This window comes from Castor canadensis, chromosome 13 (assembly GCF_047511655.1).
Source record: "Castor canadensis chromosome 13, mCasCan1.hap1v2, whole genome shotgun sequence".
In the NCBI taxonomy this organism is placed as follows: domain Eukaryota; kingdom Metazoa; phylum Chordata; class Mammalia; order Rodentia; family Castoridae; genus Castor; species Castor canadensis.
The window spans coordinates 109,444,866-109,472,531 of NC_133398.1; the positions used below are offsets into that span (position 1 = coordinate 109,444,866).

At 41.4% G+C, this 27,666-nt stretch overlaps 2 protein-coding genes and 2 non-coding genes across 4 annotated transcripts in view; 3 read left to right on the plus strand and 1 right to left on the minus strand.

Moving 5' to 3' along the window:
* The window catches only part of LOC141415489 (uncharacterized), a 95,563-nt gene that overhangs the window by 25,792 nt on the left and 42,105 nt on the right, over positions 1–27,666 (minus strand). The window lies entirely within an intron of this gene.
* On the plus strand, positions 9,903–23,190 carry LOC141415678 (KN motif and ankyrin repeat domain-containing protein 3-like). The gene is given in 4 exon segments (XM_074052652.1): positions 9,903–9,942; positions 10,896–11,007; positions 21,505–21,965; positions 21,968–23,190. Coding segments are annotated over 4 exon segments (1,836 nt in total).
* LOC141415883 (U6 spliceosomal RNA) lies at positions 10,322–10,428 on the plus strand. The gene has a single exon (XR_012440834.1). It is a non-coding gene; the product is annotated as a U6 spliceosomal RNA (small nuclear RNA).
* LOC141415990 (small nucleolar RNA SNORA61) lies at positions 24,729–24,859 on the plus strand. Its single transcript, XR_012440928.1, has one exon. It is a non-coding gene; the product is annotated as a small nucleolar RNA SNORA61 (small nucleolar RNA).

Here is a 27,666-nt window from a genome sequence, read left to right on the forward strand (position 1 = left end):
TGAACTAGAAATGACTGTAAGTTTGAGGCCAGCTTGGATTATACAGAAAGACCTTGTCTAAAAAATAAGGGGGAGGAGGAGGGGAGAGGGGAGGCAGACATAAGTTTCTCACTTACTGGCCTGAGAAAGAGCATAACACACCTACTGCTGATGAGGGTTTGGGGAAACAGACACCCATACTCAGCTGAGTAGTCAACTATGGTATAGCACTTCCAAAGGGTACATGGCCAATGTTTATCTTTCAACAAGCACATCTGTCCTAAGAAAGTAACGAAACGAGTCTAGAGAAGTATGCAAAAATATGCAAATGATAAGGAAGCAGTTTGAGGCCAGCCTAGGTTATACAATGAGTTTCAGACCAGGCTGGCTAATTAGTGAGACCCAGTCTCAAAAAGACACACCTCGATTCCAAGATGGCAGCTAGAGGGAGGAAGCAGAAAGTGCGCCTCCTAAAGTAAAATCTTGGAGAGACGCTGGAGATATACCTTACAGGAAAAACCACCCAGAAAAGGCAAAACTTTGATGCCTCCACACCTCCAGCCTGTGCATAGCATCTTCACTTCACATTAAACGGAGAAACCAGAGGGCTCCCACGCCGTCACCAGATGGCAGTGCCCAGACGGCTTGGGAAGACGAGGACCACAAGCTTACTGTTGATTAGTTCACTATCTCTCCCTGTTTATATCTATGAAACTTTTTGGTTTGTTTTGGATATGGAAACTTTTTGGTTTGTTTTGGATATGGAAAACCTCAGGAAAAAAAAAACTTTTTGTTTGTTTTTTTTTTCTACTTGTTTTTCTCTTTTTCTTTACCTTCTTTGCTTTCCATCTCCTCTCACACTTCCATTCTAAATACCACCATTGTTATTATTACAAACTAGAAAATACTTAATCGCACACAGGACAGGGACAGTAAAAAGTAAAAACACCAAAGGAAATGAAGGGAAGACAGAAAAAACAGTGAAACCAGTTTCCCCACAGCAAAAAATTAGTACAGGAACCAGAGGGGAATGATGAAAACAGATACTCAGATCCAGACTCCAACAAAATGAAGATAAACTATGCCAAAGAACCCAATGAAGCCCACAAGAACAATCTAAAAGAAGAAATACTACAGGTAATCAATGAGAATTCTATAGAGATGATACTGGATATGCTCAACCAAAATGTACAGGAGACACTCAAGAAATTCCAAGACAAAAAAATAGATAATTTGAAAAAGCACAAGAAGAAATAAAGGAAACCACAGAAGCACTGTATAAACACCAAAATGAAACAAAGAACATGATTAATAAAGACATAAATGAACTCAGGACAAAAACAGACAACATTAAAGAGGAAACAACCCAGGATATGGAAAACCTCAGAAAAAAGAAGGAAACAGAATTGCAAAACAAAATGGAAGGCCAATCCAGCATATTAGAACAAACAGAAGACAGAATCTCAGAACTCAAAGATGAACTGGTAATTAAAGGAAAAATCTAAGAACTATTAGTTACACAACTCAAGACCAGTGAAAAGAAAATGCAAGAACTCACCGACTCCATCAAAAGACCAAACCTGAGAATCATGGGCACTGAAGAAGGAGAAGAGGTGCAAGCGAAGGGAATGCGTAATATAGTCAACAAAATAATAACAGAAATTTTCCCAAATCTAGAGAAATCTATTCCCATACAGATGCAAGAAGCCTCCAGAAAAGCAAACAGACCAGATCAAAATAGAAATACCCCATGGCATATCATCATTAAAACAACAACTACAGAAATGAGGGAAAGAATATTGAAGGCTGTAAAAGAGAAAAAACAAATAAAATACAAAGGTAAACCCATCAAAATCACAGCAGACTTCTCAACAAAAACGTTAAAAGCAACAGAGCTTGGGGTAAGATCTTCCGGGCACTGAATGAAAGTAACTTCAACCCCAGGATACTCTACCCAGCAAAACTATCATTCAAAATAGATGGAGCAATAAAAGTCTTCCATGATAAGCAGAAAGTAACACAGTATGTGACCACAAAGCCACCACTACAAAAGATTCTTCAAGGGATTCTGCACACAGAAAGTGAAACTCAACATAACCATGAAAGGGCAGACAGCACCAAACTACAGGAAAAGAAAAAGCTAAAAAGTAGAGAGTAACCTCAACTTAGGTACACAAAATCAAACCTTCAAACAACTAAGGCAACTAAATGACAGGAATTACCACATACCTATCAGTACTAATGCTTAATGTTAATGGACTTAATTCCCCCATCAAAAGGCACCATTTGACTAAACAGATTAAAAAGGAAGATCCAACAATTTGTTGCTTACAGGAGACCAATCTCACAGACAGAAATAAGCACAGGCTTAGGATGAAAGGCTGGAAGAAGATCTACAAAGCCAGTGGTCCCCCAAAACAGGCAGGAGTAGCAATACTTATCTCTGACAAAGGAGACTTCAAACCTACAATGATCAAACAAGATAAAGAAGGACACTCCATACTAATAAAAGGGGAAATAGACCAAAAGGAAATAACAATTATCAACCTATAATGCACCCAATTTCATCAAACATACCCTGAAGGACCTAAAAGCATATATTAACTCCAACAGAGTGGTTGTGGGAGACTTTAACATCCCACTATCATCAATAGATAGGTCATCCAAAGAAAAAAATCAATAAAGAAATCCTAGATCTAAAATATACCATAGATCAAATGGACCTACATGATTTCTACAAACATTTCATCCAACTCCTACACAATATACATTCTTCTCAGCAGCCCAAGGAACCATCTTCAAATTAGATCATATCATAGGGCACAAAGTAAGCCTCAACAAATATAAGAAAACAGAAATCATATCATGCATTCTATCTGATCACAATGCAATAAAACTAGAACTCAACATAAAAGTAAAGACAAAAAAACATGCAAACAGCTGGAAACTGAATAACTCATTACTTTTTTTTTCTTTTATTATTCATATGTGCATACAAGGCGTGGTTCATTTCTCCCCCCTGCCCCCACCCCCTCCCTTACCACCCACTCCGCCCCCTCCCTCTCTCCCCCCTCAATACCCAGCAGAAACTATTTTGCCCTTATTTCTAATTTTGTTGCAGAGAGAGTATAAGCAATAATACGAAGGAACAAGGGTTTTTGCTGGTTGAGATAAGGATAGCTATACAGGGCATTGACTCACATTGATTGCCTGTGTGTGGGTGTTACCTTCTAGGTTAATTCTTTTTGATCTAACCTTTTCTCTAGTACCTGTTCTCCTTTTCCTATTGGCCTCAGTTGCTTTAAGGTATCTGCTTTAGTTTCTCTGCGTTAAGGGCAACAAATGCTAGCTAGTTTTTTAGGTGTCTTACCTATCCTCACCCCTCCCTTGTGTGCTCTCGCTTTTATCATGTGCTCATAGTCCAATCCCCTTGTTGTGTTCGCCCTTGATCTAATGTCCACATATGAGGGAGAACATACGATTTTTGGTTTTTTGAGCCAGGCTAACCTCACTCAGAATGATGTTCTCCAATTCCATCCATTTACCAGCGAATGATAACATTTCATTCTTCTTCATGGCTGCATAAAATTCCATTGTGTATAGATACCACATTTTCTTAATCCATTCGTCAGTGCTGGGGCATCTTGGCTGTTTCCATAACTTGCTATTGTGAATAGTGCCGCAATAAACATGGATGTGCAGGTGCCTCTGGAGTAACAGTCTTTTGTGTATATCCCCGAGAGTGTGGTATTGCTGGATCAAATGGTAGATCGATATCCAGCTTTTTAAGTAGCCTCCAAATTTTTTTCCAGAGTGGTTGTACTAGTCTACATTCCCACCAACAGTGTAAGAGGGTTCCTTTTTCCCCGCATCCTCACCAACACCTGTTGTTGGTGGTGTTGCTGATGATGGCTATTCTAATGAATAACTCATTACTTAATGAAGAATGGGTCATTGATGAAATAAAGGAGGAAATTAAAAGTTCCTGCAAGTCAATGAAAATGAAAACACAACCTACCGGAACCTATGGGACACAGCTAAGGCAGTCCTGAGAGGAAAGTTTATAGCCATGAGAGTACATATTAAAAAGATTGAAAGATCCCAAATCAATGACCTAATGATACATCTCAAACTCCTAGAAAAACAAGAATAAGCAAATCCCAAAACAAATAGGAGAGAAATAATAAAAATAAGAGCTGAAATCAATGAAATAGAAACCAAAAAAACCATACAAAGAAGCAATGAAACAAAAAGTTGGTTCTTTGAAAAAATAAACAAGATCGACAGACCCCTGGCAAACCTGACTAAAATGAGGAGAAAAAATCCCAAAACAATAGAATCAGGAATGCAAAAGAGGAGATAACAATAAACACCATGGAAGTCCAGGAAATCATCAGAGACTACTTTGAGAACCTATATTCAAATAAATTCGAAAATCTTAAAGAAATGGACAGATTTCTAGAAACATATGATCATACAAAACTGAACCAAGAGGAAATTAATCACCTGAATAGATCTATAACACAAAATGAGATTGAAGCAGCAATCAAGAGTCTCCCCAAAAAGAAAAGTCCAGGACCTGATGGATTCTCTGCTGATCAGACCTTTAAAGAAGAAATGATACCAACCCTCCTTAAACTGTTCCATGAAATAGAAAGGGAAGGAAAACTGCCTAACACATTTTATGAAGCCAGTATTACACTTATCCCCAAACCAAGCAAAGACACCTCCAAAAAGGAGAACTATAGGCCATCAATCTCCTTAATGAACATTGATGCAAAAATTCTCAACAAAATAATGGCAAACCGAATTCAACAACACATCAAAAAGATTATTCACCACCACCAAGTAGGCTTCATCCCAGGAATGCAGGGGAGGTTCAACATACGAAAATCAATAAACGTTAATAAACCACATTAACAGAAGCAAAGACAAAAACCACTTGATCATCTCAATAAATGCAGAAAAAGCCTTTGATAAGTTCCAACACCATTTCATGACAAAAGCTCTAAGAAAACTAGGTATAGAAGGAAAGTAATTCAACATTATAAAAGCTATATATTACAAACCTACAGCCAGCATTATACTTAACGGAGAACAACTGAAACCAATCCCTCTAAAATCAGGAAGTAGACAAGGATGCCCACTATCTCCACTCCTATTCAACATACTACTGGGATTCCTAGCCAGAGCAATTAGGCAAGAAGAAGGAATAAAAGGAATACAAATAGGTAAAGAAACTGTCAAAATATCCCTATTTGCAGATGACATGATCCTATACCTGCAAGACCCAAAAAACTCTACTCAGAAGCTTCTAGACATCATCAATAGCTATAGCAAGGTAGCAAGATATAAAATCAACATAGAAAAATCATTAGCACTTCTATATACTAATAATGAACAAACTAAGAAAGAATATATGAAAACAACTCCATTTACAATAGCCTCAAAAAAAAAATCAAATACCTAGGTGTAAACCTAACAAAGGATGTGAACATCCTCTACAAGAAAAACTATAAACTTTTGAAGAAAGAGACTGAGGAAGACTATAGAAAGTGGAAAGATCTCCTATGCTAATGGATTGGTAAAATCAACATAGTAAAAATGTTGATACTCCCAAAAGTAATCTACATGTTTAATGCAATTCCCATCAAAATTCCAATGACATTCAAAAGACACTGAAAAATCTACCGTTAAATTTATATGGAAACACAAGAGGCCACGAATAGTCAAGGCAATACTCAGTCAAAAGAACAATGCTGGAGGTATCACGATACCTGACTTCAAACTACATTACAAAGCAATAACAATTAAAACAGCAAGGTACTGGCACAAAAACAGACATGAATACCAGTGGAACAGAATAGAGGACCCAGATAAGAAGCCACACAACTATAACCAACTTGTCTTTGACAAAGGTGCTAAAAATATACGATGGAGAAAAGACAGCCTCTTCAACAAAAACTGGGGGGAAACTGGTTAGCAGTCTGCAAAAAATTGAAACTAGATCCATGTATATCACCCTATACCAATATTAACTCAAAATGGATCAAGGATCTTAATATCAGACCCCAAACTCTAAAGTTGATACAGGAAAGAGTAGGAAATACTCTGAAATTAGTAGGTATAGATAAGAACTTTCTTAATGGAACCCCAGCAGCACAGAAACTAAGAGACAGCATAGATAAATGGGACTTCATAAAACTAAAAAGCTTCTGCTCAACAAAAGAAATGGTCTCTAAACTGAAAAGAACACCCACAGAGTGGGAGAAAATATTTGCCAGCTACATAAAAGACAAAGAACTGATAACCAGAATATATTGGGAACTTAAAAAACTAAATTCTTCCAAAATTAATGAACCAATAAAGAAATGAGCAAGTGAACTAACCAATAAAGATATGAGCAAGTGAACTAAACAGATATTTCTCAAAAGAAGAAATTCAAATGGACAAAAAACACATGAAAAAATGTTCACCAACTCTAGCAATAAAGGAAATGCAAATTAAAATCACACAAAGATTTCACCTCACCCTTGCTAGAATAACCATCCTTAGCAACACCACTAACAACAGGTGCTGGCGAGGATGCAGGGAAAAAGGAACCCTCTACACTGCTGGTGGAAATGTAAACTTGTACAACCACTCTGGAAAAAAATTGGGAGGCTACTTAAAAATCTAAACATTGATCTACCATATGATCCAGCAATACCACTCTTGGGGATATACCCAAAAGACTGTGACACAGGTTACTCCAGAAGCACCTGCACACCCATGTTTATTGCAGCACTAATTTATGATAGCCAAGTTATGGAAACTTGGCTAAATGGGCCAAGATGCCCCACTACTGACAAATGGATTAAGAAAATGTGGTATCCATACACAATGACATTTTATGCAGCCATGAAAAAGAACGAAATGTTATCATTCGCTGGTAAATGGATGGAATTCGAGAACATCATTCTGAGTGAGGTTAGCCTGGCCCAAAAGACCAAAAATCTTATGTTCTCCCTCATATGCAGACATCAGATCAACGGCAAATACAAGGGGATTGGACTTTGAGCACATGATAAAAGCGAGAGCACACAAGGGAGGGGTGAGGATAGGTAAGACACCTAAAAAACCAGAAAGCATTTGTTGCCCTCAACGCAGAGAAACTAAAGCAGATACTTTAAAGCAACTGAGGCCAATAGGAGAAGGTGACCAGGAACTAGAGAAAAGGATAGATCAAGAAGAATTAACCTACAAGGTAACACACATACACAGGAAATTTATGTGAGTCAACTCCCTGTATAGCTATCCTTATCTCAACCAGCAAAAACCCTTGGTCCTTCCTATTATTGCTTATACTCTCTCTACAACAAAATTAGAGAGAAGGGCAAAACAGTTTCTGCCCAGTACAAGGGGGTGGCGGGGTGGGGGAGAAATGACCCAAACATTGTATGCACATATGAATTTTTAAAAAGCCACACCTCACCCCCCCAACACACACACACACTAAAATGTAAAAGAGAATGTTATGTGCATCACTGAGGTACAAGAACAAAGTAGAAAATGGTTTAAAAGTTTGCTATGTAATTATGGACACACCCACGAGTATGCCCTGACATGGAAAATGCCCATAATACACTGTGTCACTGATGAGGAGAAAACACGTAAGGAAGAGGTACACATGATTCCTCTCCTGTATGTGTGTGTGTGCTCACACGTACTTATACACATACATACATACATATATCACACATTCATGATTTACATTTTTAAGCCCAAAGAAGGATATTCTATGGTTTGGATTTTTTTAGAGTATCACCCAAAAGTTTGTTCATCGGAGGCTTGATCCCCAGGTGGAGGTATTGAGATGTCGTGTGGAATCTCTAACAGGTGGCACCTAGGAGGAGGTCATTAGATCAACTGGGGGCACATCCTGGAAGGGATTAAGATGCTTCTCTAGCCCCTGGTTTTTTGCAAAAAGGTTGTTATAATAGCTTGAGCTTTGGCAAGTTTCTGCAGTGTAAGAACTCTTTAACATGAACAAAGTCAATAAAAAGTAAGCATAGGGGATGAGGGTCTGAGCTTGGCCTCACTTGCTTCCTGTTTAGCAATGTTCTCTCTCTCTCTCACACATGTACCTATCATGAGCAGTTTGGCCTTCACCAGAGAAGCCTCCCAAACTGTAAGCTAAATAAACCTCCTTCCTTTTTAAAGTTCCCAGCCATGGGTATTTTATTACAGTCACAAAAATGGAATCACGTAGGTATAAAAAAAATTGTTAGACAGGCATAGTGGTGCATGTTATAATACTAGCTACTCAGGAACAGAGGTAGGAGGATTAAAAGCCAACTTGGGCAGTTAGTGAGACTCATCTCAAAAAACAAAATAAAAACAAATGGACTGGGGGCATAGCTCAAGTGGTAGAGCACTTACCTAGCAAATCCAAGGTCCTGGGTTCAATCTCCAGCACTGAAAAAAGTAAAATCAAATTGTTGACATTGATCATCTTCTAGAATGTACAACTTTACAGAAAAGTTTTCATTTTTTAAATCTCCAATTCCTATATTGTCAGAATTTTTCAGATAATAAAATTATAAAAATAATTTTTATAATTATTTTATGCACTTTTCTAACAGAAATCTAATATAATTTGTATGGAAAGGGATAGGCAACCCAAGGCAAAAAGGATACAGTGATTTTATATGCTATTTTTCTCATTAACATGAGAAGTCTTTCAAACATAAGGTAATTTCCAGAATGATCTTACAATGCTCACATCAAAGTCTTCTTGACAAAGAGCACCCTACACCCAGCAGTCAGAAGGAGGCAGACCTTCTCTAGCTATAGGAAAGTCATACAAAGCACTGGAATCCTTACATAAAACGCTAAGACTCAGCAAATAAAGGACAATCTCATGTGTTAAATTAAAAGGAGTTATGCCCTGCCGATATGATTTCAAGTAAACAAGATCACCATGAGGCAAACTTAGCAAAGGCCCATGAAAATAAATACTCACTACAGGATCACCACAGTAGCAATGCAAGGAATGTAACTTTAATTTTAGTACATAATCACTGCAGTTTAAATGCAGCTAAACTAGTTTTTTTAAATGGCATAAAACAACACACACACACACACACTTTAAGCAGGATGATGCTGAAAGACATGTCATCAAAGATTTCCAATATATAAACTAATACATAATACAAATTTGATTTTTAAATTAATGAAAACAGGTGCCTCTCCACTAGATGAATGCCTCAGTAGGTAAGAAAGATCTATAAATTATATTAATAAACCTGAGAAACATGGAGTAGACAAAATTCGTACCATGAAACAAAGCTAACTCAAAGAATTCAAGATACAATTGAATAGTCAAATCTTTTCAAAGCAAATACAACTATAATTTGAGTTGGGAATATCCACACTAATATCTCTACAATATGTCTTCATTCATGACTGTTCTCACTTTCCTTCCTCCATATTTCACAACTCATTTCTTCCTATCTCTGGGATCATGTGTCATTAACTTGTTCATACAACAATTATATACTGAGCACTTCACATGTGGCAGGTGTCATTCTAGCTCTGAAGACAGTAAAACAAGTGTGCCTGGCATTCTAGTGATATTAAGTCCATCCCACTGTCCACCCTACCTCAGCATCCCTGTACCTCTCATTAAGAGGCTCTGTTTTTCAGGTTTACATCACATAGCAGATTATTCATTTGTCAACAGTTTCCTCCCTTTAGAAGGTAAGCTCCCCAAAGAGAGGGATAGTTTTTGTGATTTGTACATTGTGGGGGCATTCAATACTGCTTAGCTTAGCATACACACATTCAAATGTTTGCTGAGCTAATGAATGCCCTGTATTCTAAGGTTTCTCCATCCCAACAGAAGCTGCACATGCTACCCCACTTGTAAAACAAAACGTAACATGTCTTCTCATAGCCTGACTATTCACTTCACCCTCTCCTGTAAGCTCCTGTGCTTCTCACTTATTCAGAGAAGCCAAGCTCTTCCCCACAAGGTCTTCCACAAGCTTCCCCTGTTTGGGTCACTCGTCTTATCTCATGGAACTAAGTCATCACCATCATTTCCATCACAAAATACTTCCTAAGAAGCCGGGCACCATGGTTCACGCCTGTAATCCTAATTATTCAGGAGGCAGAGATCAGGAGGATTAAGGTTCAAAGCCAACCCTGTCAACTAGTCTGCAAGACCTATCTGGAGACCCTATCTCCAAAACCCTTCACAAAAAAGGGCTGGTGAAGTGGCTTAAGGTGTAGGTAGGCCCTGAGTTCAAGCCCCAGTACCGAAAAAAAAAAAAAAAGCTTCCTAAGAAAGAGAAGGTTAGTGCTCGCTTTGGCAGCACATATACTAAAATTGGAATGATACAAAGAAGATTAGCATGGCCCCTGCGCAAGGATGACACACAAATTCGTGAAGCATTCCATATTAAAAAAAAAAGAAAGAAGGTTGCCCTCTAAATTAAAGCCTTCTCTCTAGTAGCAGCCTGGATTTTTTCCTTCACATCCCTTTACATGATATGTTTATTTATTCTTATGATTAAAAATAAACCTGCTTTATTAGTTTATTAATAAACCTAACTAAGTCACCTGTTCAGTGGCTTATTTCTCTTTGAAGCCTCAGTGGTTATTTCTCTTTGAAGGTAGCAACTCCATACCTATTCCCTGGCACAAAGAAGAACCTCAAGTGACTCAATACAGGCTCAATGTCTTACCAGAGCTTAAAGTCTGCAAAGGCAAGCTCAATGTCTATTCTGTCCATTCATATATCTCATCTGGCATAGGGAGAACATCCAGTGATGTTTACTGAATAAATGCTGAGTTAATACAAAGGTGTGTCGTCTTGGTACCTTGATATGTACAGTTTCCAGGTTTTCCACACTAAGTGTGTTATTCTACAGCATCTGATCCTGCAGCACACTCAGCCTCTCTGGACTCCAGAGACTGGCACAATGCAGCCAGCAATTCCCAGCAGCTCCTCCCAGCATCCTACTTAGGTGGTTTTACAGCAAGGTACCTCCAGTGGACACCTCCCCATAAAGAGCTTTTCTCTGGAACTCTATAGGGTTGCTTCTGGCAAGTTCCAGAGGGTAATTTCCATCACGTTCCAGCATAACACCTGAGGGCTCTCTTGCTGTGCAAAAACAGTAAACAACAGCCGTGCCCTTGATTCAGTATGGATCCCAGTCCCGGGGGTAGGGAGGGTGGGGGGACAGGACAGGGGGATGGATTGACAGAAGGGTGCTCCTAACTCAGCACTGGGTCAGCAGCTGTTCCATGTATCTGCTCCTCACATTCTTTAGACTTCTTTTCACTTTTTACTAGCCAGTCCCTCATACTTCAATTTCCTGTAATAATCAGTAATTCCTCATATTACATTTTTCTTTAAATTTACTCCTGACTGGATCCAGACTGATATGGATTAGGAATTGTGGGGAAGGGGGTAAAGTAGGGGTCACTCTTATATTTTTTCCATGAGTAACTAACTCCTTGTCTCTCTCTCTCTCTCTCTCTCTCTCTCTCTCTCTCTGTGTGTGTGTGTGTGTGTGTGTGTGTGTGTGTGTTTTTCTTCATCCATTCATTGTAATGATCAAACCCAGGGTCTTGTTCATCTTAGAGCAAGCTATATCCCCAGTCCCCAAACACCACTTACTGCAGTGACCATCCTTTCTCCACTATTCTGTAAAATCCTCTGTGATAATAATCAAATTTCCATAGAAGTGTGGCTCTTTTCCTAGACTATTTTGTTTAAATGGTCTTTCACTGGAACCATATCATTTTCATTATTGTAGCCTTCTATAGCAAGTCTTGCTACCCTGAAGCATAAGTCTACTCACTTTGTTTTTCTTCAAAATTATTTCAGCTATTCCTGGTTGTTTGCCTTTCCACATACATTTTAGTATCCACTTGTCAATTTTCACATCAAAAATAAGTAAATAAATAACTGTTGCCATTTTGACTGATACAGTGAATGTACAGATGAATTTGAGAAGAATCAACATCTTACAATATTGAGTCTTATAATCCATGAACACGGTATATCCCCTTTTTGTTTAGGTCTTTAACATCGCTCAATAATGTCCATTGCTTTTGTATAGAGCCTTTGCGTCGTTTTAGTTTTTTCCTGAAAACTATGATTTTTATATTGTAAATGTTTCAATACTTTCCTGTTTGCTGCTGATGTGTCCAAAGTTACCTTGAATCTTGAAACCTTTTTGTTATAGAGATATTGCTGAATTTCCTGTATTATGTAGATATTTTTATATAATCTATAAAATCACAACTTTATTTTTTCCAGGCTGATTCTTGAACTCTATTTTTCTTGTCTAATTGAATTAGGTAAAACTTCCAGAGAAATAACAGAAGTACCTTAAAAATAAGGTACTTGTTTCTCAACCTGAAAGAAGAAATCTTTTAACATGTTCATCTTTAAACATGATGCCTGTTGTAGGATTTTCTAAGTAACCTTTACCAAATTCAGGAAGTTGCCTTTTATTCACGTGTCGTGAGATTTCATTTTTAAAGGATGTTAGATTTTATCAAAAGCAATTTCTGTATCTATTGACATTATCTTATTTTTCTGCTTTTACTCTATTAATTTAGTGATTTATACTGATCAATTTTTCAAATATTGAACCTATCTTTATAGTAAGTTTGATATCCTGAGTTTAGTCTTTTGAAATTGTCAAGACTTGCTTTCAAGATGAGCAATTTTGATTAATGTTCTCTGTGCATAGGAAAAGGATGTAAAGTCTACAGTTACTAGGTACAATGTTGCATTTATGTCATGTTTCATTGTATTTCATCTCTCATCTTAATTTCCTTATTGTCAGTACGCCATTTTTCTCTTCCACTGTGTCTTATCTACTGGTAAGCCCACTGAGATCACAATTAGGTCACATTTGTTCATTGTATTACTGAGATTTTCTATGTCCTTACTGACTCTGTAATTTTATCAATTATCCCTAAAAAGGGGGAAATTTTGTTCTCACATTTAAAGGAGATTTGGAGGGTTAGGGGAGTGGCTCAAGTGGTAGACGGCATGCCTAGCAAGCATGAGGCCCAAAGTACAAACCACAGGACCATCAAAAAAATTAATAAAATTTAAAAAAAAAAAAGGAGGTTTTTGCTGGGTATAGAATTCTACTTTGGTAGTTTACCTTTTTAACATTTTGAAACTTCATTCCATTGTCTGTTTTTGGTAGAGGGCAGTGCTGGAGTTTGAATTCAGGGTCTTGGACTTGATGCACAAGTAGCTCTAACACTTGAGCCACGCCACACCTCTGGCCCTTTTTTGATTTAACTATTCTTCAGATAAGATCTCACATTTTTGCCAGCCTCCCACCTGTGCCTTCTGCATACCTCGGATCACAGGCACACCAAGTTTATTTGTTGGAATGGAGTCTCACTAATTTTTTGCCCAGGGCTAACCTCTAACCTTGATCCTCCCAATATCCACCTCAAGGTAGCTTGAATTATCCATTGTCTTTGAACACTCAACTCTACTACCTTGGCACAAATTTCTTTTAAATTTTACACATCCTTTTACTTGTTCTCATCAGGAAGAGGCCCGAACTCTTTGCCTATCATTAACAAAAACAGAAAATTCTCACTCTCATTCTCTCTTGCCTTTTGTTTGTACCTTTTGTGATTTCCTTCTGACATTTTATCAAATTTTTTGAAAGGAAGGAGAGACAAAGACATCTTCAATGAGCTATGCTTAATGAGAATCTCCAGTTAGTCATTTGTGGATAGACTGTTTCCTTTTCAAAATTTTTAATCGACACAGTAATTGTACATCATTGTGGGACACTTCATATTTATATAAAGTATGTAGTGATCAAATCAGGGTAGTTGGTGTATCGATGGCCTCAGACATTTATCATTTCTTTGTGTTAGCTAGACTCAAAATCCTCCCTAGTAGCTATTTCAAAATACACAATTAATCATTGTCCACCACAGCTACCCTACTGTGCCACAGAACATTGGTATTTATTCCTCCTGTCCAACCACACCCTGTACCCATTAACCAACCTCTCTCTAACCCCGAGGGAGATAAATCAACTGCACAGTCTGTCTTAGTTGGATTTATCTTTAGGGCTAGGTTTTTTCTTTTATATGTTAAGGATAATATAATATTAAGCAGGGCTGGGGATGTAGCTCAGTAATAAAGTGCTTGCCTAGCATGCATGACGCACAGGGTTGGATCCCCAGCACCACCCAAAAAAAGAATAATAAATCTCTGTCAAATATGTAGCAAATATGTCTCTCAGACTGCCATCTACATTTTAATTTTATGGTATTTTTTAGCACTTAGAAATGCTGAATTTATATGCACTCAAATTTGCCAGCCTTTCTGATTTTGGTATCATGATTAGAATGGCCTTTACCATCTGAAAACTACGTAAATATCAACCTATATTTTCTTCTAGTATTTCTATTATTTCCAACTTTTACATTTAATTTTTAGATTTACATTGCTAATAGGGCATAAGGTAGGGACCTAATTTTTTTTAAGTGATAAGCCAACTGTTCCAAATCCTAAATAGTCCTCTACTTCCTCCTCAAAACACTACTATTCTCATATACTAAACCAAGAAATGTTTTAACACGTATTTTATTCTGCAACCTGGCACTGCTGATCCTTACTGCTTCTTCTCCCTACTATGTGCTCCCTTGGTTTTATAATGGTGTCTTAAGAGGATGCTTTTGCAAAAAAGTACTAAATCTTTACATCAGCCAGGTGGGTAACTAAAAGGAGGACAAAGATTTGCATTCTGTATCTGTCTACCTTAAACTTTGGGTCCAATTCCTGCTCAACTCTGCACATAGACAGGTTAATCATTTAAGGAATGTCTGTGCAAAGCTGGTAATCCTCTTGTTCAAGGCTGAAGACATGAAGATAAGAGTAACTAAGGTATTTTTAAGGTTTGCAGAGACAAGATAATCAACAGATTGCCAACCCCAATTTTTTACAATATCCTGTTCCAGTCCACCTGAAGGGAGCCTTAGAAGTCTCTAGTCATCACCCTAAACCTAAACGAACTACCTCCCATCTTGCCTTTTTGACTTATCCTCTTCTCTGTACCACTCTCTCCTGTGGTCGCCTTAGTCTAGGAACAACAGGTCTGAACATTTTGTGATCGGTTCAAACTATCCCTGGGCAACCACAACTTTCTTATTCAATCTCCACAAGGCCAATATGCAGGCAGTGATCAACCAAGACTATGCTTGACCTTTGCATGCTTCTTGCCCCCCACTTCTTTTCCTTCCCTATTTAAATTTGAAGCTTTTGTCAGTACCCCCTGAATACAAGGTTGAAGATGCTTGGTCCCCCTTGCCTTCCCAGTATGGCTACACAGAATAAATTTCTTTCCTGATTTTCACCATTATTTTCTGTTTGACTTCAGGGGCAAAGTAGTCAGACTTGGTCTGCTGGTCCCCAAAGTCAGGCTTTCCTACAGTCTAGGACTCTAGTAACAGGTATGTAACTCTCCCAAGTCTCCTCATGATCACCAAGTCCTCCTTACTAGCTCTGTTGTAAGCTCAACTTCCTTCCTAACTACCCCCATTTTCTAGCTTCCTCTATTTTATTTCTAGAACCTCTTTTTTTCTCATTCTTCCTACTCTCCTAGGAAAATTTCATCAGTACTCTCAGTTTCTTCAAGCTCTCTCCTGAGCTCCCAGATCTACATCTCTACATCCCAACTGCCTCCTAGGATCTCTACCTAAATAACCAACTTGTGCTCCAAGCTCAACTACAAAATATAAATACCAAATTTGCAAAAAGCTGTTCTTCTTTATGTATTTCATTCTCTATAGTACCACTCTCAAGTCAGAATCTCAGTAATTTCTCCCTTCCCTTGCCAAAAAGGGATCCAGAATAGGTCACCATAGCATTTTAAAAAAAATTTAAGCTCAAAGTATTTGAGTTCTAAAATGCCTTATCTGCCTAAATGTAGAGCCTCCCAAAAGAACTAAATTGTTATAAATCCCCTGCTCAGGAACAACTCAAATCTTGTGAGGTAAGAAGACACCCAAACAGACTACATATCCAAATCACATCACAAAACTAGCCTACCTCCCATCTATCCTAAGGGCCCTTTAACTTTTCAAAGAGCTACGTGTTTTCATATAAGTGCCCTCTCTCTGCCTCCCCTCCACCTTATTAAGATGGCATACAAGTCCTAAATTCTGGTTCCTTTCAGTCATCTTTCTTTGTAAATACCCCTGAAATAAGTACCTATATGACTAGAATCTATCTTTTCTCTTGTTAATCTGTCTTATGTCAGTTTTGGAAAAAGGTAACAGCTAACACATCTTAGAGGTCATATTAAATCCTACTGGTTCTAGCTCCCAAGTCAGATCCTTCTGTAACTAAAAACAGAGGGTTTTTGTCTTTGTAGTTTTGTTTTTTTATTTCATGAGATAAGGTCTCCCTATATAGTCCTGTCTTGGTCTGGAATGTGCTATGTACCCCAGGCTTGCCTTGAACTCACAGTCTTCTTGCCTCAGTCTCCTGAATACTGGAACTACAGGCATGCACCACCATGCTTATTTTAACACCGGTCATAATTTCTCCCTCCCCCTTCCTCCCTCCTTCTCTCCCTTGCTCCTTCCCTCATTACATGTTTCTTCTTAGTAATTTTCCATCCACCAGCTTCGTGGCTATAAATCCTCATCTGTCCTTGTACCCAGAATTGGGTCTGCTCTCTCCCCTACTGCAAAACTCCATTGCTGTACTCCTATGGATAGCCACCTGAATACAGTCTGGCTACTGTTTAACTGGTTTGGGGGAGGGGTTATGTGAGGGCAGGCGTATCATGAATAAATTTTTCTTTAACAGTACTCGGTAGGCACGCCAAATGACCACTGAATGAAAAGGATTAGCAGACATAATGCTTAAGAATTGGTTTAGAAAACATCAAAATTTATTTCTTAATGGAAGAGGCATTAAAAGTGACATCTGACTCAAATCATCAAACTCTGAAGAATCTCATTATGTGACAAATGTATCTCTGAAGTTTTACAAATAGTCTGAAGGTACCACTAGTAATAAGGAGACTATTGTTACAAATTTAAACCATGTCGAAATAATCTCATTCAAAAAAACATTCTATGTATGTTCTACACCAAAAGCAGCAGCTAAAAGCCTACATAACTAGATCAAAAAAAAAAAAAATCTAACCTTTGCATACAAATGATACACGATACTCTCTGTTTTGAACTTCTCTAAAAAACTTTCACATCCATTTCAAAACTACAGTATGACTACTACCCCGGCAGGAAAGCTGCATGCCTTTTACTTGGACAATTGCTTCCTTATTAAATACAGAATGAAAAGAGCCCTAACAAGCATTCAATGAAAAGTGGCACCACGTAAGTAGGGAGCAGATAGGGGCATTTTCCAGTACATAAAGATGATGACAATGCTCCAGTTTCTCTGATTATCAAAACAGATTTGATATGGAAGATTTAATGAATCTGTAAAAATCTACTTTTAAGTACAAAGAAATCGTGGCTCAGATTTTGAAATCTAATACGTTCAGTTAAAAGTGACACAACTACCCCACTGACCTATTTTAAAAACTTACTCTCAGACCTGTCTGGAGCCCTAGTTAACAAGCATCATAGTTACTACTCTCTAGTTTTTCAAAGATCAGCAGTTTAGGGTAACATAGGTATAACCTGGTAAAAAAAAAACAATTACCATTCTGGAATCCAGACCTCAAGGAGGAACCCTGAGATCATCCAGGTTAGCATCTTCTCATCTTTATAAAGCTAGAAAATGACTATGACCATAACTTTGTAAACTGGGCTATTTTACTCCCTGCCACCACAGGACTGCATGTTAATAAGTAAGCACGTGTGGACCCTCTCTCCTATGAAGGACAAACTTTTCTAAACTGTGGAAAACTCCTTCTCATAAGCCCTCCTCCCACAAAGGAATCACCAGCCTAACTTTTTTACTAATTGTTTCCATGCTTCCCTTTACAGTTTCAACCTATGGTTGTTTTTGCTTAAATACCAACTTTATTAAGACATAATTCACATACCATAAACTCTACCAACTTGAGAAGTGTTTTTAAAAAGTTTACATATAAACTGTGCAACCATCACTGTGGCAGTTTCTAACTCCAATGATTTGCTTAGACTGGATTTCCCACGATGCCCTTTCCTGCATTTGCACAAGATTTAAAAGGTGAAAGTGAAACACCCATTACTTTCCAAGGCTGTGGTAGCTGAGGTGGTAACAGAGAGATATGGAGAAGAAACAGCCACTACTTTCCAAAGAGATGTTGAAACAAAGAAAAGGAGGTGCGGCAGGGTAACAGACTGTCTGCACACTCTTCTCTCAAGAGCTTTTCTCCTAGCTGTTGGCCTCGCCAACCAACAGAAGTCCCCAGCTCCCACTACATGCTAAGAGCAGACCTATCACACACTTTTTCATCAGTTTGCCCATGTGGTCTCACGCTAGCAGGTGCTAGCAGCTGACCTGCCTACCCAAACACAGGTGCTTCAGGAAAGGTGGCTTAATGAATTTCCCTGATCCTATAGTCCCTTCTTTTGGGCTCTTGTTTCCAGTTTTTCCCAGAGTTGTATAAGATCTTATTTCTGTAATAAAAGAGTTCTTTATTCCATAATACTCACAGTGGCTCTGCTTCCCTCACTGCTGCCTCCCTCACTAGCTGCCTATGTGTCCCTAAACAACAACCTGGCATTAACTTTTTGAACTTTAAAAAAACAAAATCAGAATATGCATTTTGTAAGACTATGTGCATTACTGCAAGTATTTGGCTGGTTTCTCACTGTTGCTTAACAAGCTATTTTATATTCTATGCCACTTTAATGACCTCCTTACTGAAAAGTTCTACAAACAGAAAAAAACCCACAAATCTTCAGTGTGTTTGTTCATATGTGTATTACACAAAACACAACACCACCAGCAGCCCAGAAGCCAGACTTCCACTTCCTCCCCACTCTCCAAAGCTAACTACTTCTCCCGACTCTAACACCATACATTCAGTTTACCTGTTTTCAAAGATGTTTTGAACTTGTCTACAGAATCATTCAATACTGAACTGTGAGAGTCTGGTTTCTTTTGTCTCAACACTATGTTTGTGAAAGTTATTCATTTCTTGAACACACAATGCTTCATTTGCCTCCATGACTTCACAGTTTCTGCTATGTGAGCATGTCACAATTAACTTTCCATGCAGCTCTTGCACATACTTAAGCTGTTTCCAGTTTTAGAGAACTTGGAATAGTGCTCCTGCACTCCTCCACATCTTTTGGTTCACACACACATTTCTGCTGAGAACACACCTAGGGTGGAGCTGCTACGATACATGGCGCCTACCACTGTGTGACTTGACGTTTCACTCAGTTCGGTCTCCTGGTAATGCAAGCCAGTGTGCCATCATTTTTTACTTTATAGTCAGTGCTTTCTTCTGCTTCAATATTATTTACTGTACAGATCAGCAATGGGCAAGTGACTAATGGTTCATAATACATTGTGTTTATGTTGTACCTGTTAACTCACTGAGTACTCCAAACCATCCTTAAAAATTGAGTCCAGAAGCACAGAGTACCTGAGCTGCACAAGACAGGAGGAGGAGAGAATGCCAGATCCAGCAAACAGACTCTCACAACCTCACTGTTAAACACCACACTGTGTACACTGGCATAAAGAGTAGTTCTCCAAAACTGCTACAGACAGTGGTCTCACAACCAACTCCGAAGCACTATGTAATATATACATCATATTTACCCATACCCATGATGTGTGCAAAACATTTACCCACTTGCACGTGATCTACAATCCTAGCATTGGGAGGCAAAAGTAGGAGAATCACAAGTTCAATACTAGCCTGAGAGCTACATAGCAAGACCCAGTCTGCAAAATTAAAAAAAAAAATTATCAGGTCAACCTTAACTAATACAGCTGAACATGATTACACATGCCTGTAATCCCAGCACTCAGGAGGCTGAGACAGGAGGATCATGAGTTCAAGGCCAGCCTAGGAAACATAGGAAGACCTGTCTGAAGAATGAAAGAAAAATAAAAACCAGTAGTAGTAGTAGTAGTAGTGGTAGTCATCGTCATCAACCTAACTGAAGACTAAATTATATTTTCAATGCAATCTCATGAAAAAGTAAAAAGACACTGACCTAAACCATTATCACTGCCACCAATTTACAGAAAAATTCACAAGCAGAAACTGATATAAAACAAGAAATCTATAGATTAATGAGTGAGCTAGGAGGAAAAGAACTATTCTGGAAAGTTAGCAAAGTAAGATTAAAACTAAATTAGTTGTCAATGAGAGGCATGTCAGAGACAGAGAGAAATATACTAAAAGTGATCTGAAAGTGTTCAAAGAGGGTGTTTAAAATTAGCCTTATAATACAGCTATCCTCAAGGGAAAAACTAGAAGGCCATTCATAGCCAATGCCTATTCTGAGAACTCCCTACATCAGGTGATGTGATCATTTTTCTGCATCTTTCCCTCACTAAACAACAATATAAAGTTTTCTAACCACTGGGATTTCACAACAACTTTAAAATACATCTTTCCAAACTGAATGACCACTTACTAGGAATGCTCAGTGTTGAGGGGTGAATGGGAACCAAATGGACATCTCAGGGCCTTATTAAAGGTATGGACAAAGAACAGGAGCTAACTGATAGAGATGGACCTCAGGAAGGAAAGATCAAAAAATAACCTTGTGTGTTACAAACAAATGCTTTACCCTATTAGCCTTAAATATTCAGAAAGGAAAAAAAAGAGTAAAGAAGTAACCCCCCAAAAAAGAGATAGTCTTTGCCCTAACAGATACCAAGTTTTGAGTATTATACACTGCTTAGCAATTTGAACCCGAATTGAGATGTGTCAACTGGTTCAGATCCACTTGTCTATTACAACATGTTACCCTCCAGATTTCCCTTTGCTTATTTTTAACCACAATTTATTTAACGACAGCCTCTGAAAGCAGTTAGCAGTAAATTAAGGCAATGATCCCCAACCCTGGCAGTACTTCAGATCTCCTGAGGAACTTTTTTCTTCTTTTAAGGAGGAAAGAGGGCAGTGGTACTGGGGGTTGGACTCAAGGCCTCACACTTGCTAGACAGGCACTTTACCACTTGAGTCCTTCCATCTGCCCTTTTTGCACTGGTTATTTTTGAGACAGGGTTGTGCTTTATGCCCAGGCTAGCCTGAACCATGATTCTCCTATCTGTGCCTCCCTGCATAACTAGGATAACAAAGTACAAGTCGCCACACCCAGCCACCGGTGAAGATGAGGTCTCAGGAAATTTTTGCCCTAGCTGGCCTAGGGCAAAAAGAGATCCTTCTGATCTCTGTCTCACAAGTAGCTAGAACCACAGGTTTAAGCCACTGCACCCAGACTCCTGGAGAACTTTTAAAAAACCCCTACGGGGGGTGGGGGGCGCCTATTTCTGTCCTTCTCTCTAAAAACTCTCTGGTCTGACCGCCCCTCACCTGTGAGCGGGCCGCACGGGAGCGCCCGCAGCCCGAGCTCGCCCTACACTGTGGAGATGCCCTACAGCTTCCACTTGGACCTGGACTTCCTCAAGTACATGGAGGAGCTGGAGCGCGGCCCTGCCTCCCGCCGAGCCCCAGGACCCTCATCTGCGCGCCGTCCCCGCACGTTGCGGCCGGGCCTCCAGGGGGTGTGGCGCCCAGGCGCCTGGACATCCAGGGAGTCCCTGGCCAGTGATGATGGAGGAGCTTTGGGCGCACTCTCTCCCCGAGCGTCTCCGGGTCTCTTGTTGCCGCCGCTGTCGCCGCGCTCACTCGTGCGTAACCCTCCGGTTGAGCACACTCTCCTGGAGACCAGCCGGCGACTGGAGCAGGCACAGGAACAGGCGTGCAAGCTCGCGCTCAGCTCTTACCGCGCGGCTCGGCGCAGTCAGCGTGGGTCTGGCCGCAGTAGTCCTACCCCAGCCCCGCCCCCAACCCCGCCCTTGCCTCTCCTGGCCCTGTGCAACTGCAGCTGGTGCGCGAGCAGATGGCCTTGGCACTGCGGCGCTTGTGCGAGCTTGAGAATAAGGCGCGCGCGTTGCCCGAGCTGCAAGAGCAGGTGCGCGCACTGCATGCAGAGAAGGCGCAGCTACTGGCTGGGCGCGCGCAACCAGAGCCAGACGGGGAAGCTGAGCTGCACCCGGACAAGCTCGCCCAGCTGCGGCGGCTCACTGAACGCCTGGCCACCTCTGAGCGAGGCGTCCGCTCTAGGGCCAGCCTTCGGGCTGATGGCCCCGACAGCTTGGCTGCAAGGTGCAGCGAGGGCGCGATACAAATCCTAGACGGGGCGGCTGCAACCCTTGATGGGGCGCCTCAGACCCAGGAGATGGGCAACGATGCTGTGCCCGAGACCCGAGAGGCGGGTACCCAGGCAGTGCCGGAGATCCGGGAGGCCAGCGTGGAAGTGGTCCCCAAGACCGTTGAGGCGGACGCGTGGGTGACCGAGGCGCTGCTGGGGCTGCGCGAGGCCGCAGAGCGCGAGCTGGAGCTGCTGTGCGCCAGCCTGGAACACCAGCAAGGGGTGAGCGAACTCCTGCGGAGCCGATTGCAGGAGTTGGAAGAGGCCCTCAAGGCTGCGGAGAATAAAGCGATGGCGGCCAGGTCCCCATCATGCGAGGCCGCCACCCAGACTCCGTGGGTTTGTGCAGAGAAGACTACGCAGACCGACCCCCCAGCAGAGACCCCCTTCCTTACTCTGGAGACCCCATCTGTATCCACTGCTGGAGACCAGGCCATGGCCCCTGCAGGCATCCTCAAGTCCATTATGAAGAAGAAAGATGGTACACCTGGTGCCCAGCCTAGCCCGGGACCCAAGAGCCTGCAGTTTGTTGGGGTCCTCAACGGAGAGTATGAGAGCTCTTCCAGTGAGGATGCCAGCGACAGCAACAGTGATGACGGTGCCGCCGAAGCCCAGAGTAGCTCTTCCAGCTCTGGGGACGACTGCAGCAGGAAATCCGACTCCAGCACCCCTGGGCTTCCCAACGATGAGGACACCCGAGATTCCAAGCCTGAGGCGGAGTCAGAACCTCAGCTGGCCACACAGGGGAGGTGTGAGCTGAGTCCGCGTTTGAGAGAGGCGTGTATTGTGCTGCACTGGCAGCTGAGCCGGCCCGAGGAGTCACCCGCGACGGCTTGCCAGTGGGGGCGCTGAGGTCCCTTGAGGGACCTCCCCTCACTCCCTCAGTCTCTCTTAGGGAAGTGCGTTCGGTTTTCTGGAGCTCGAATCCCAAGTTTGGTGCCCTGTCGCCTGGGGCCTCCGCTGAGGCCAGATTTTCCAAAGGAATCTCTGCCCTAGCACAGCACTGTTTTCCTTGGTTCTCCCAAAGCACGAATGCAAGTACCAGCCCCACTCCTGGACTCCCAAGAGCAAACGCTCACTATCTCCCCTCCAAGTTCTCCCTCAGATTTTTCCCGGAAGGGTAGAACCGTGTCCTCTAGAACTTGGGAACTCTCCAAAAGAGGTGTGGCCTCAGCCCTCTACTTGAGTTCCTATGGTCTCCGTACTCTGACCATCAGGAGACTTCCACACTGCCGGGATCACCAAAGGGGTCTTCCCCATGCCGCCTCCACAGCTTCCCTCTGCCACCTTGCCTTGAACCATCGTGACACCTTCTTTGCCCCTATCCCGGCAGAGCGCAGCGTGTCTTGTGGGCCAGGAATGGTTTCGAGTGTCCAGTCAGCGGCGCTCTCAGGCTGAGTCCATGGCTGGGGTGCTGCGAGGTGTGACACGCATGGGAACTGAGCTGCTGGCGTACGTGGTCAACCTGGCCGATGGCAATGGGAACAAAGCCCTGCACTACAGTGTATCCCATGGGAACTTGGCTATCTCAAACCTGCTGCTGGATACGGGTCAGAGCCAAGGAATGGTGGATGGGAGACCAAAGAATGGGGGACCCTCAAGGGGAGGTCCAGGGAGCACCCAGGCTGTGGAACTATGGGGGAAAAAAACGCATAAAAGGGCTTGCCGACAGACGGTGCCAGCAAAAAAAAAAAAAAAAAAAAAACCCTACCGGGCCCTACCCCCAGGACTCTAATTGAATCGATTTACATGTTGGCCAAGCTCAGTTATGTGCAAAAAGCTGTGAATAACTATCTCATATGCAACTAGGATTGACCACCAACAACACAAAGAGAGAACACTGGACTAAGAGGAGAAGTCTGGCTTCTTGAAGCTTCTCAGTAAGGATGTTTTTACCATTTGGTACAGCATCATGGCACCCACACCATGATGCCCACTTGTTTCAAAATACCTTTAAGGGGCTGGTAGAGTGGCTCAAGTGGTAGAGCCTGTCTAGCAAGCATGAGGCCCTGAGTTCAATTCCCAGAACCACAAAAAAAGAAAAAGAACGTAACACAACAACAAAAATACCCTTAAGAGGCCAGCAACTCCCCATTTGAGAGCAACTTGTCAGGGAACGAATGGAGCGGCACTAACGTGGTGTTCTACCTGTCTAGGTACCTGTCTCCTCAGCTATTTGTTAACCTTCCTTTCTCCCACCCAGGGTTCCAAGTGCTCACTATGGAGTCTTCTACCAGAGGAGGTGACAAACCCAAGCAGGCAGTTTGCCCCACTCCCTGGCTTCAAACCCTTCTCCACTTTTGCCAGTTTTATAGATCTTGGTTCCCCAAAGATTATGCTTGAAAAAATATAGAACAACTGCTACTGAAAACAGTTTTAAATCTGCCAGAACCCTTTGGTTCCCCTGCCGTCAGTTGTGAACGCTGGCCTTGGTGGTCATAAAAGGAGGGAAAGTGATACTGAAGCTGGCCTCACAGCACTGCAGTCTGACATACAGCATGCTGGCTATGTCCAAATGGAACTGAATTAAAAAAAAAGACAAAAACAAAAACAACAGACCTTCCAGTTGAAAAAATACTAACACTTAAGTGAGGAACATGTAGCTCCAAACTGCAAGCTCTTACCTTGCTCATCCTGCTTCTAACCCAGGCACAAAGCGTTAGCAAATGAGCACTGAACGAAAAGTTTGTTGAAGGACAAGAAGGAACCTTAGGAGAGAAAAGGTGTTCTCCTGCTTGCTTCAACTGACCACTCTGGAAAACACCTGATACAACATCTTTCAAGATGGCCAATTCAAGAGTGGGATTTGGCTCCTGCGTGCTGTGCACAGCTCGAACATGGTGACATAAAGGCTTCTCTATGCAAGACATTCTCTGCAGAGGTATGTGGAAACTGTTTCTTCTAAAAATACTTACAAGGACAGGAACATGGGGCAGAGGGATGTGGCAGACACCAGGGTGGTTCCCAAAATTGTGGTCCTCTTTGTAAACCCTTTCCCTTGAGAGTGGCAAGACCTGTGAGTTGATTCTATCCAAAAGAATACAGCAACATAATGGAATGTTACCATGACTATAACATCCTCCTTGCTAGGATCCTGGCTTCCTGGTGGCTCTCAGGAAGCCAAGTAGCCACTCTAGGAAGGCAGAAATAGGCAGAAGCTGAGGACAATTCAGACAAAAACCAGCAAGGAACTGAAGACTTCAGTGCAATGGTTCACAAGGCCAATAATCGCACTAACTAGCAAACAGATCCTTCTCCAGTCAGACCTCCAGATTATAATCTAGCCCTAGCCACAAAGGAATCACCTAAACTTTACCTGCCTGTACGCCAGACTGGGAGAAAGCCAAACAACAAATGTTATGTTGCTCAAAGGTGCTATGTTTAGGTAGTATGATTAATTCAGTGCAGAACAAAAGATGGGACAATGGCCCTGAAGTAAAAAGACAAGGCACATTCAAAGACCTGGAAGAAAAGCATGGCTGTGCCAGGGCAGGCATGGGAAAGACCTTCAGGGAGACTTGATGGGGATACTGGAGGAGCCAGACTCAAGAAAGAGACTTGACAACCCAGTAATGTTTGAGTCTCTATCTGAAAAGTAGTAAAAAGAAATAGAAGAGTATAAAGTAAGGGTCAGCAAGATCTGATTTGCATTTTACTTTTTGGGAACATTCCTGACTGCTGGGTAGAGAATGCAGTAGAGAAGGTCCAGAGAAGATGGCTCTTGTGGGTGTCCAGGTAATAAGTAGTAACAGTGAGCAGGAGAAAAATGAAAGGATTAAATGGTGAAAATACAACAGAGTATCCATGAACTTAGATGAGAAAAGAAGAACATCCTTATTTCACAGATATAAATACAAACAACAAGCATCAGCACAGGCAGCACCTGTGATAATGGTTTTGTTAACCAATCACCAACACTGATGCATGAAATATCATTTGTGTTTATCACTCTTTCAAATTTGCGGGAATTACAGCCCATCACTACATACTGATACTTAAGAACATTTAAGAAGCATATGTATGTGTATCACAAACCTATATCATTCATATTGAAAGACTGCTAGTCTTTCAATAGTTAGTTCTTCTATAATCCAATGCATGATTTAAGCCATGATTCTGTGAAAGTAACTACAGACTCTTTCACTCAGTTGCAGAAAGGCCTGGGTACACACCAAAAAACCGTGTGACAGAGAAGTGGGGAAGGCATAAGAGAGCTTGGTGATTGGGGAGATAAAAATAAAGTCTACTGTAGAGCCAGCAGATTTGGGGAAAGAGTCTGCTGTGGCTTGAGTGTAATCCCTAAAAGTCACGTGTGAGGAATGTAGTCCTCAGTGTCAGAATTTTGGGAGGTGCTGTAACCTTTAAGAGGTGAGGCTTAGTGGGAAGAAACGGGTCACTGAGGGTGCTGCCCTTGAAATGTACCCATGATGTTCTCAAAAAACTCCAGGTAATTTTCACTAAGGTTGTTATAAACTAGCAAGCCTGGCCCCTGCTCTCTGGCTTCCTGTCTTGCCACATGACCTCTCCCTCCCGAACTTGTTCTCACAATGATGCTATCTACATTTAGGACTTCACCAGAGGCTCAATCAATGGGGCCATGGGATCCTGAACTTTCGGCCTCCAAAACTCTGCACTAAATAAATTTTTCTTGGTAAGTAGTCAGGTTTCAGCTATTTTGTTACATTAACAAAAAACAGACTAATGTAGAGTCGGTTGATTTTGAACAGTTACACATGAGCTGCCAATAAGCATCTGGAGCTGTCTGAGGAAAGGTCGGGGCTTAATGTGGGACATGGAGAAGGTGTGTGAGGCTCTGTTAGGCGATGGAATTACTATATTGGGGTGGGGCACACCAAGGGCCTTTACCCTTGAAAAAGTGGACTGAGAAGAATATGACAACTGGGGACAAAAGAAGTGATCCACAAAGTAGGACACCAGAAGAGGATGTTACCCTGGAGAAGACAGTGCCTCAGAGGGGACTAACAGCTAGAAGCTGTTAGTTACCTGGCTAAGTAAGGTGCGGACAAAGCAGCCGTTGGGTTTGGCATTTTGCATGTTGTTGGAAAACTTGGCAGGTAGTTTATAGAGGGGGTAGAGGGGGTAGGCAGGAGAATCTTAAGAATCACTTTACAGTGAGAAAGTACAAGAAATATGCGGATTACTTTTGGGGATGTTTTGATGTTAAGAAGGAAATTTTGAGAGAGGGATGGACCATGTGTCAGCAAGGTTTGACTTCCATCCCAGGACAGGTACAACACAGGGGCTCTGTACATCTCTGCACCTGAATAGCACAGTGGAACTGGAGGAATCACTGATGCAGGAGAGTGA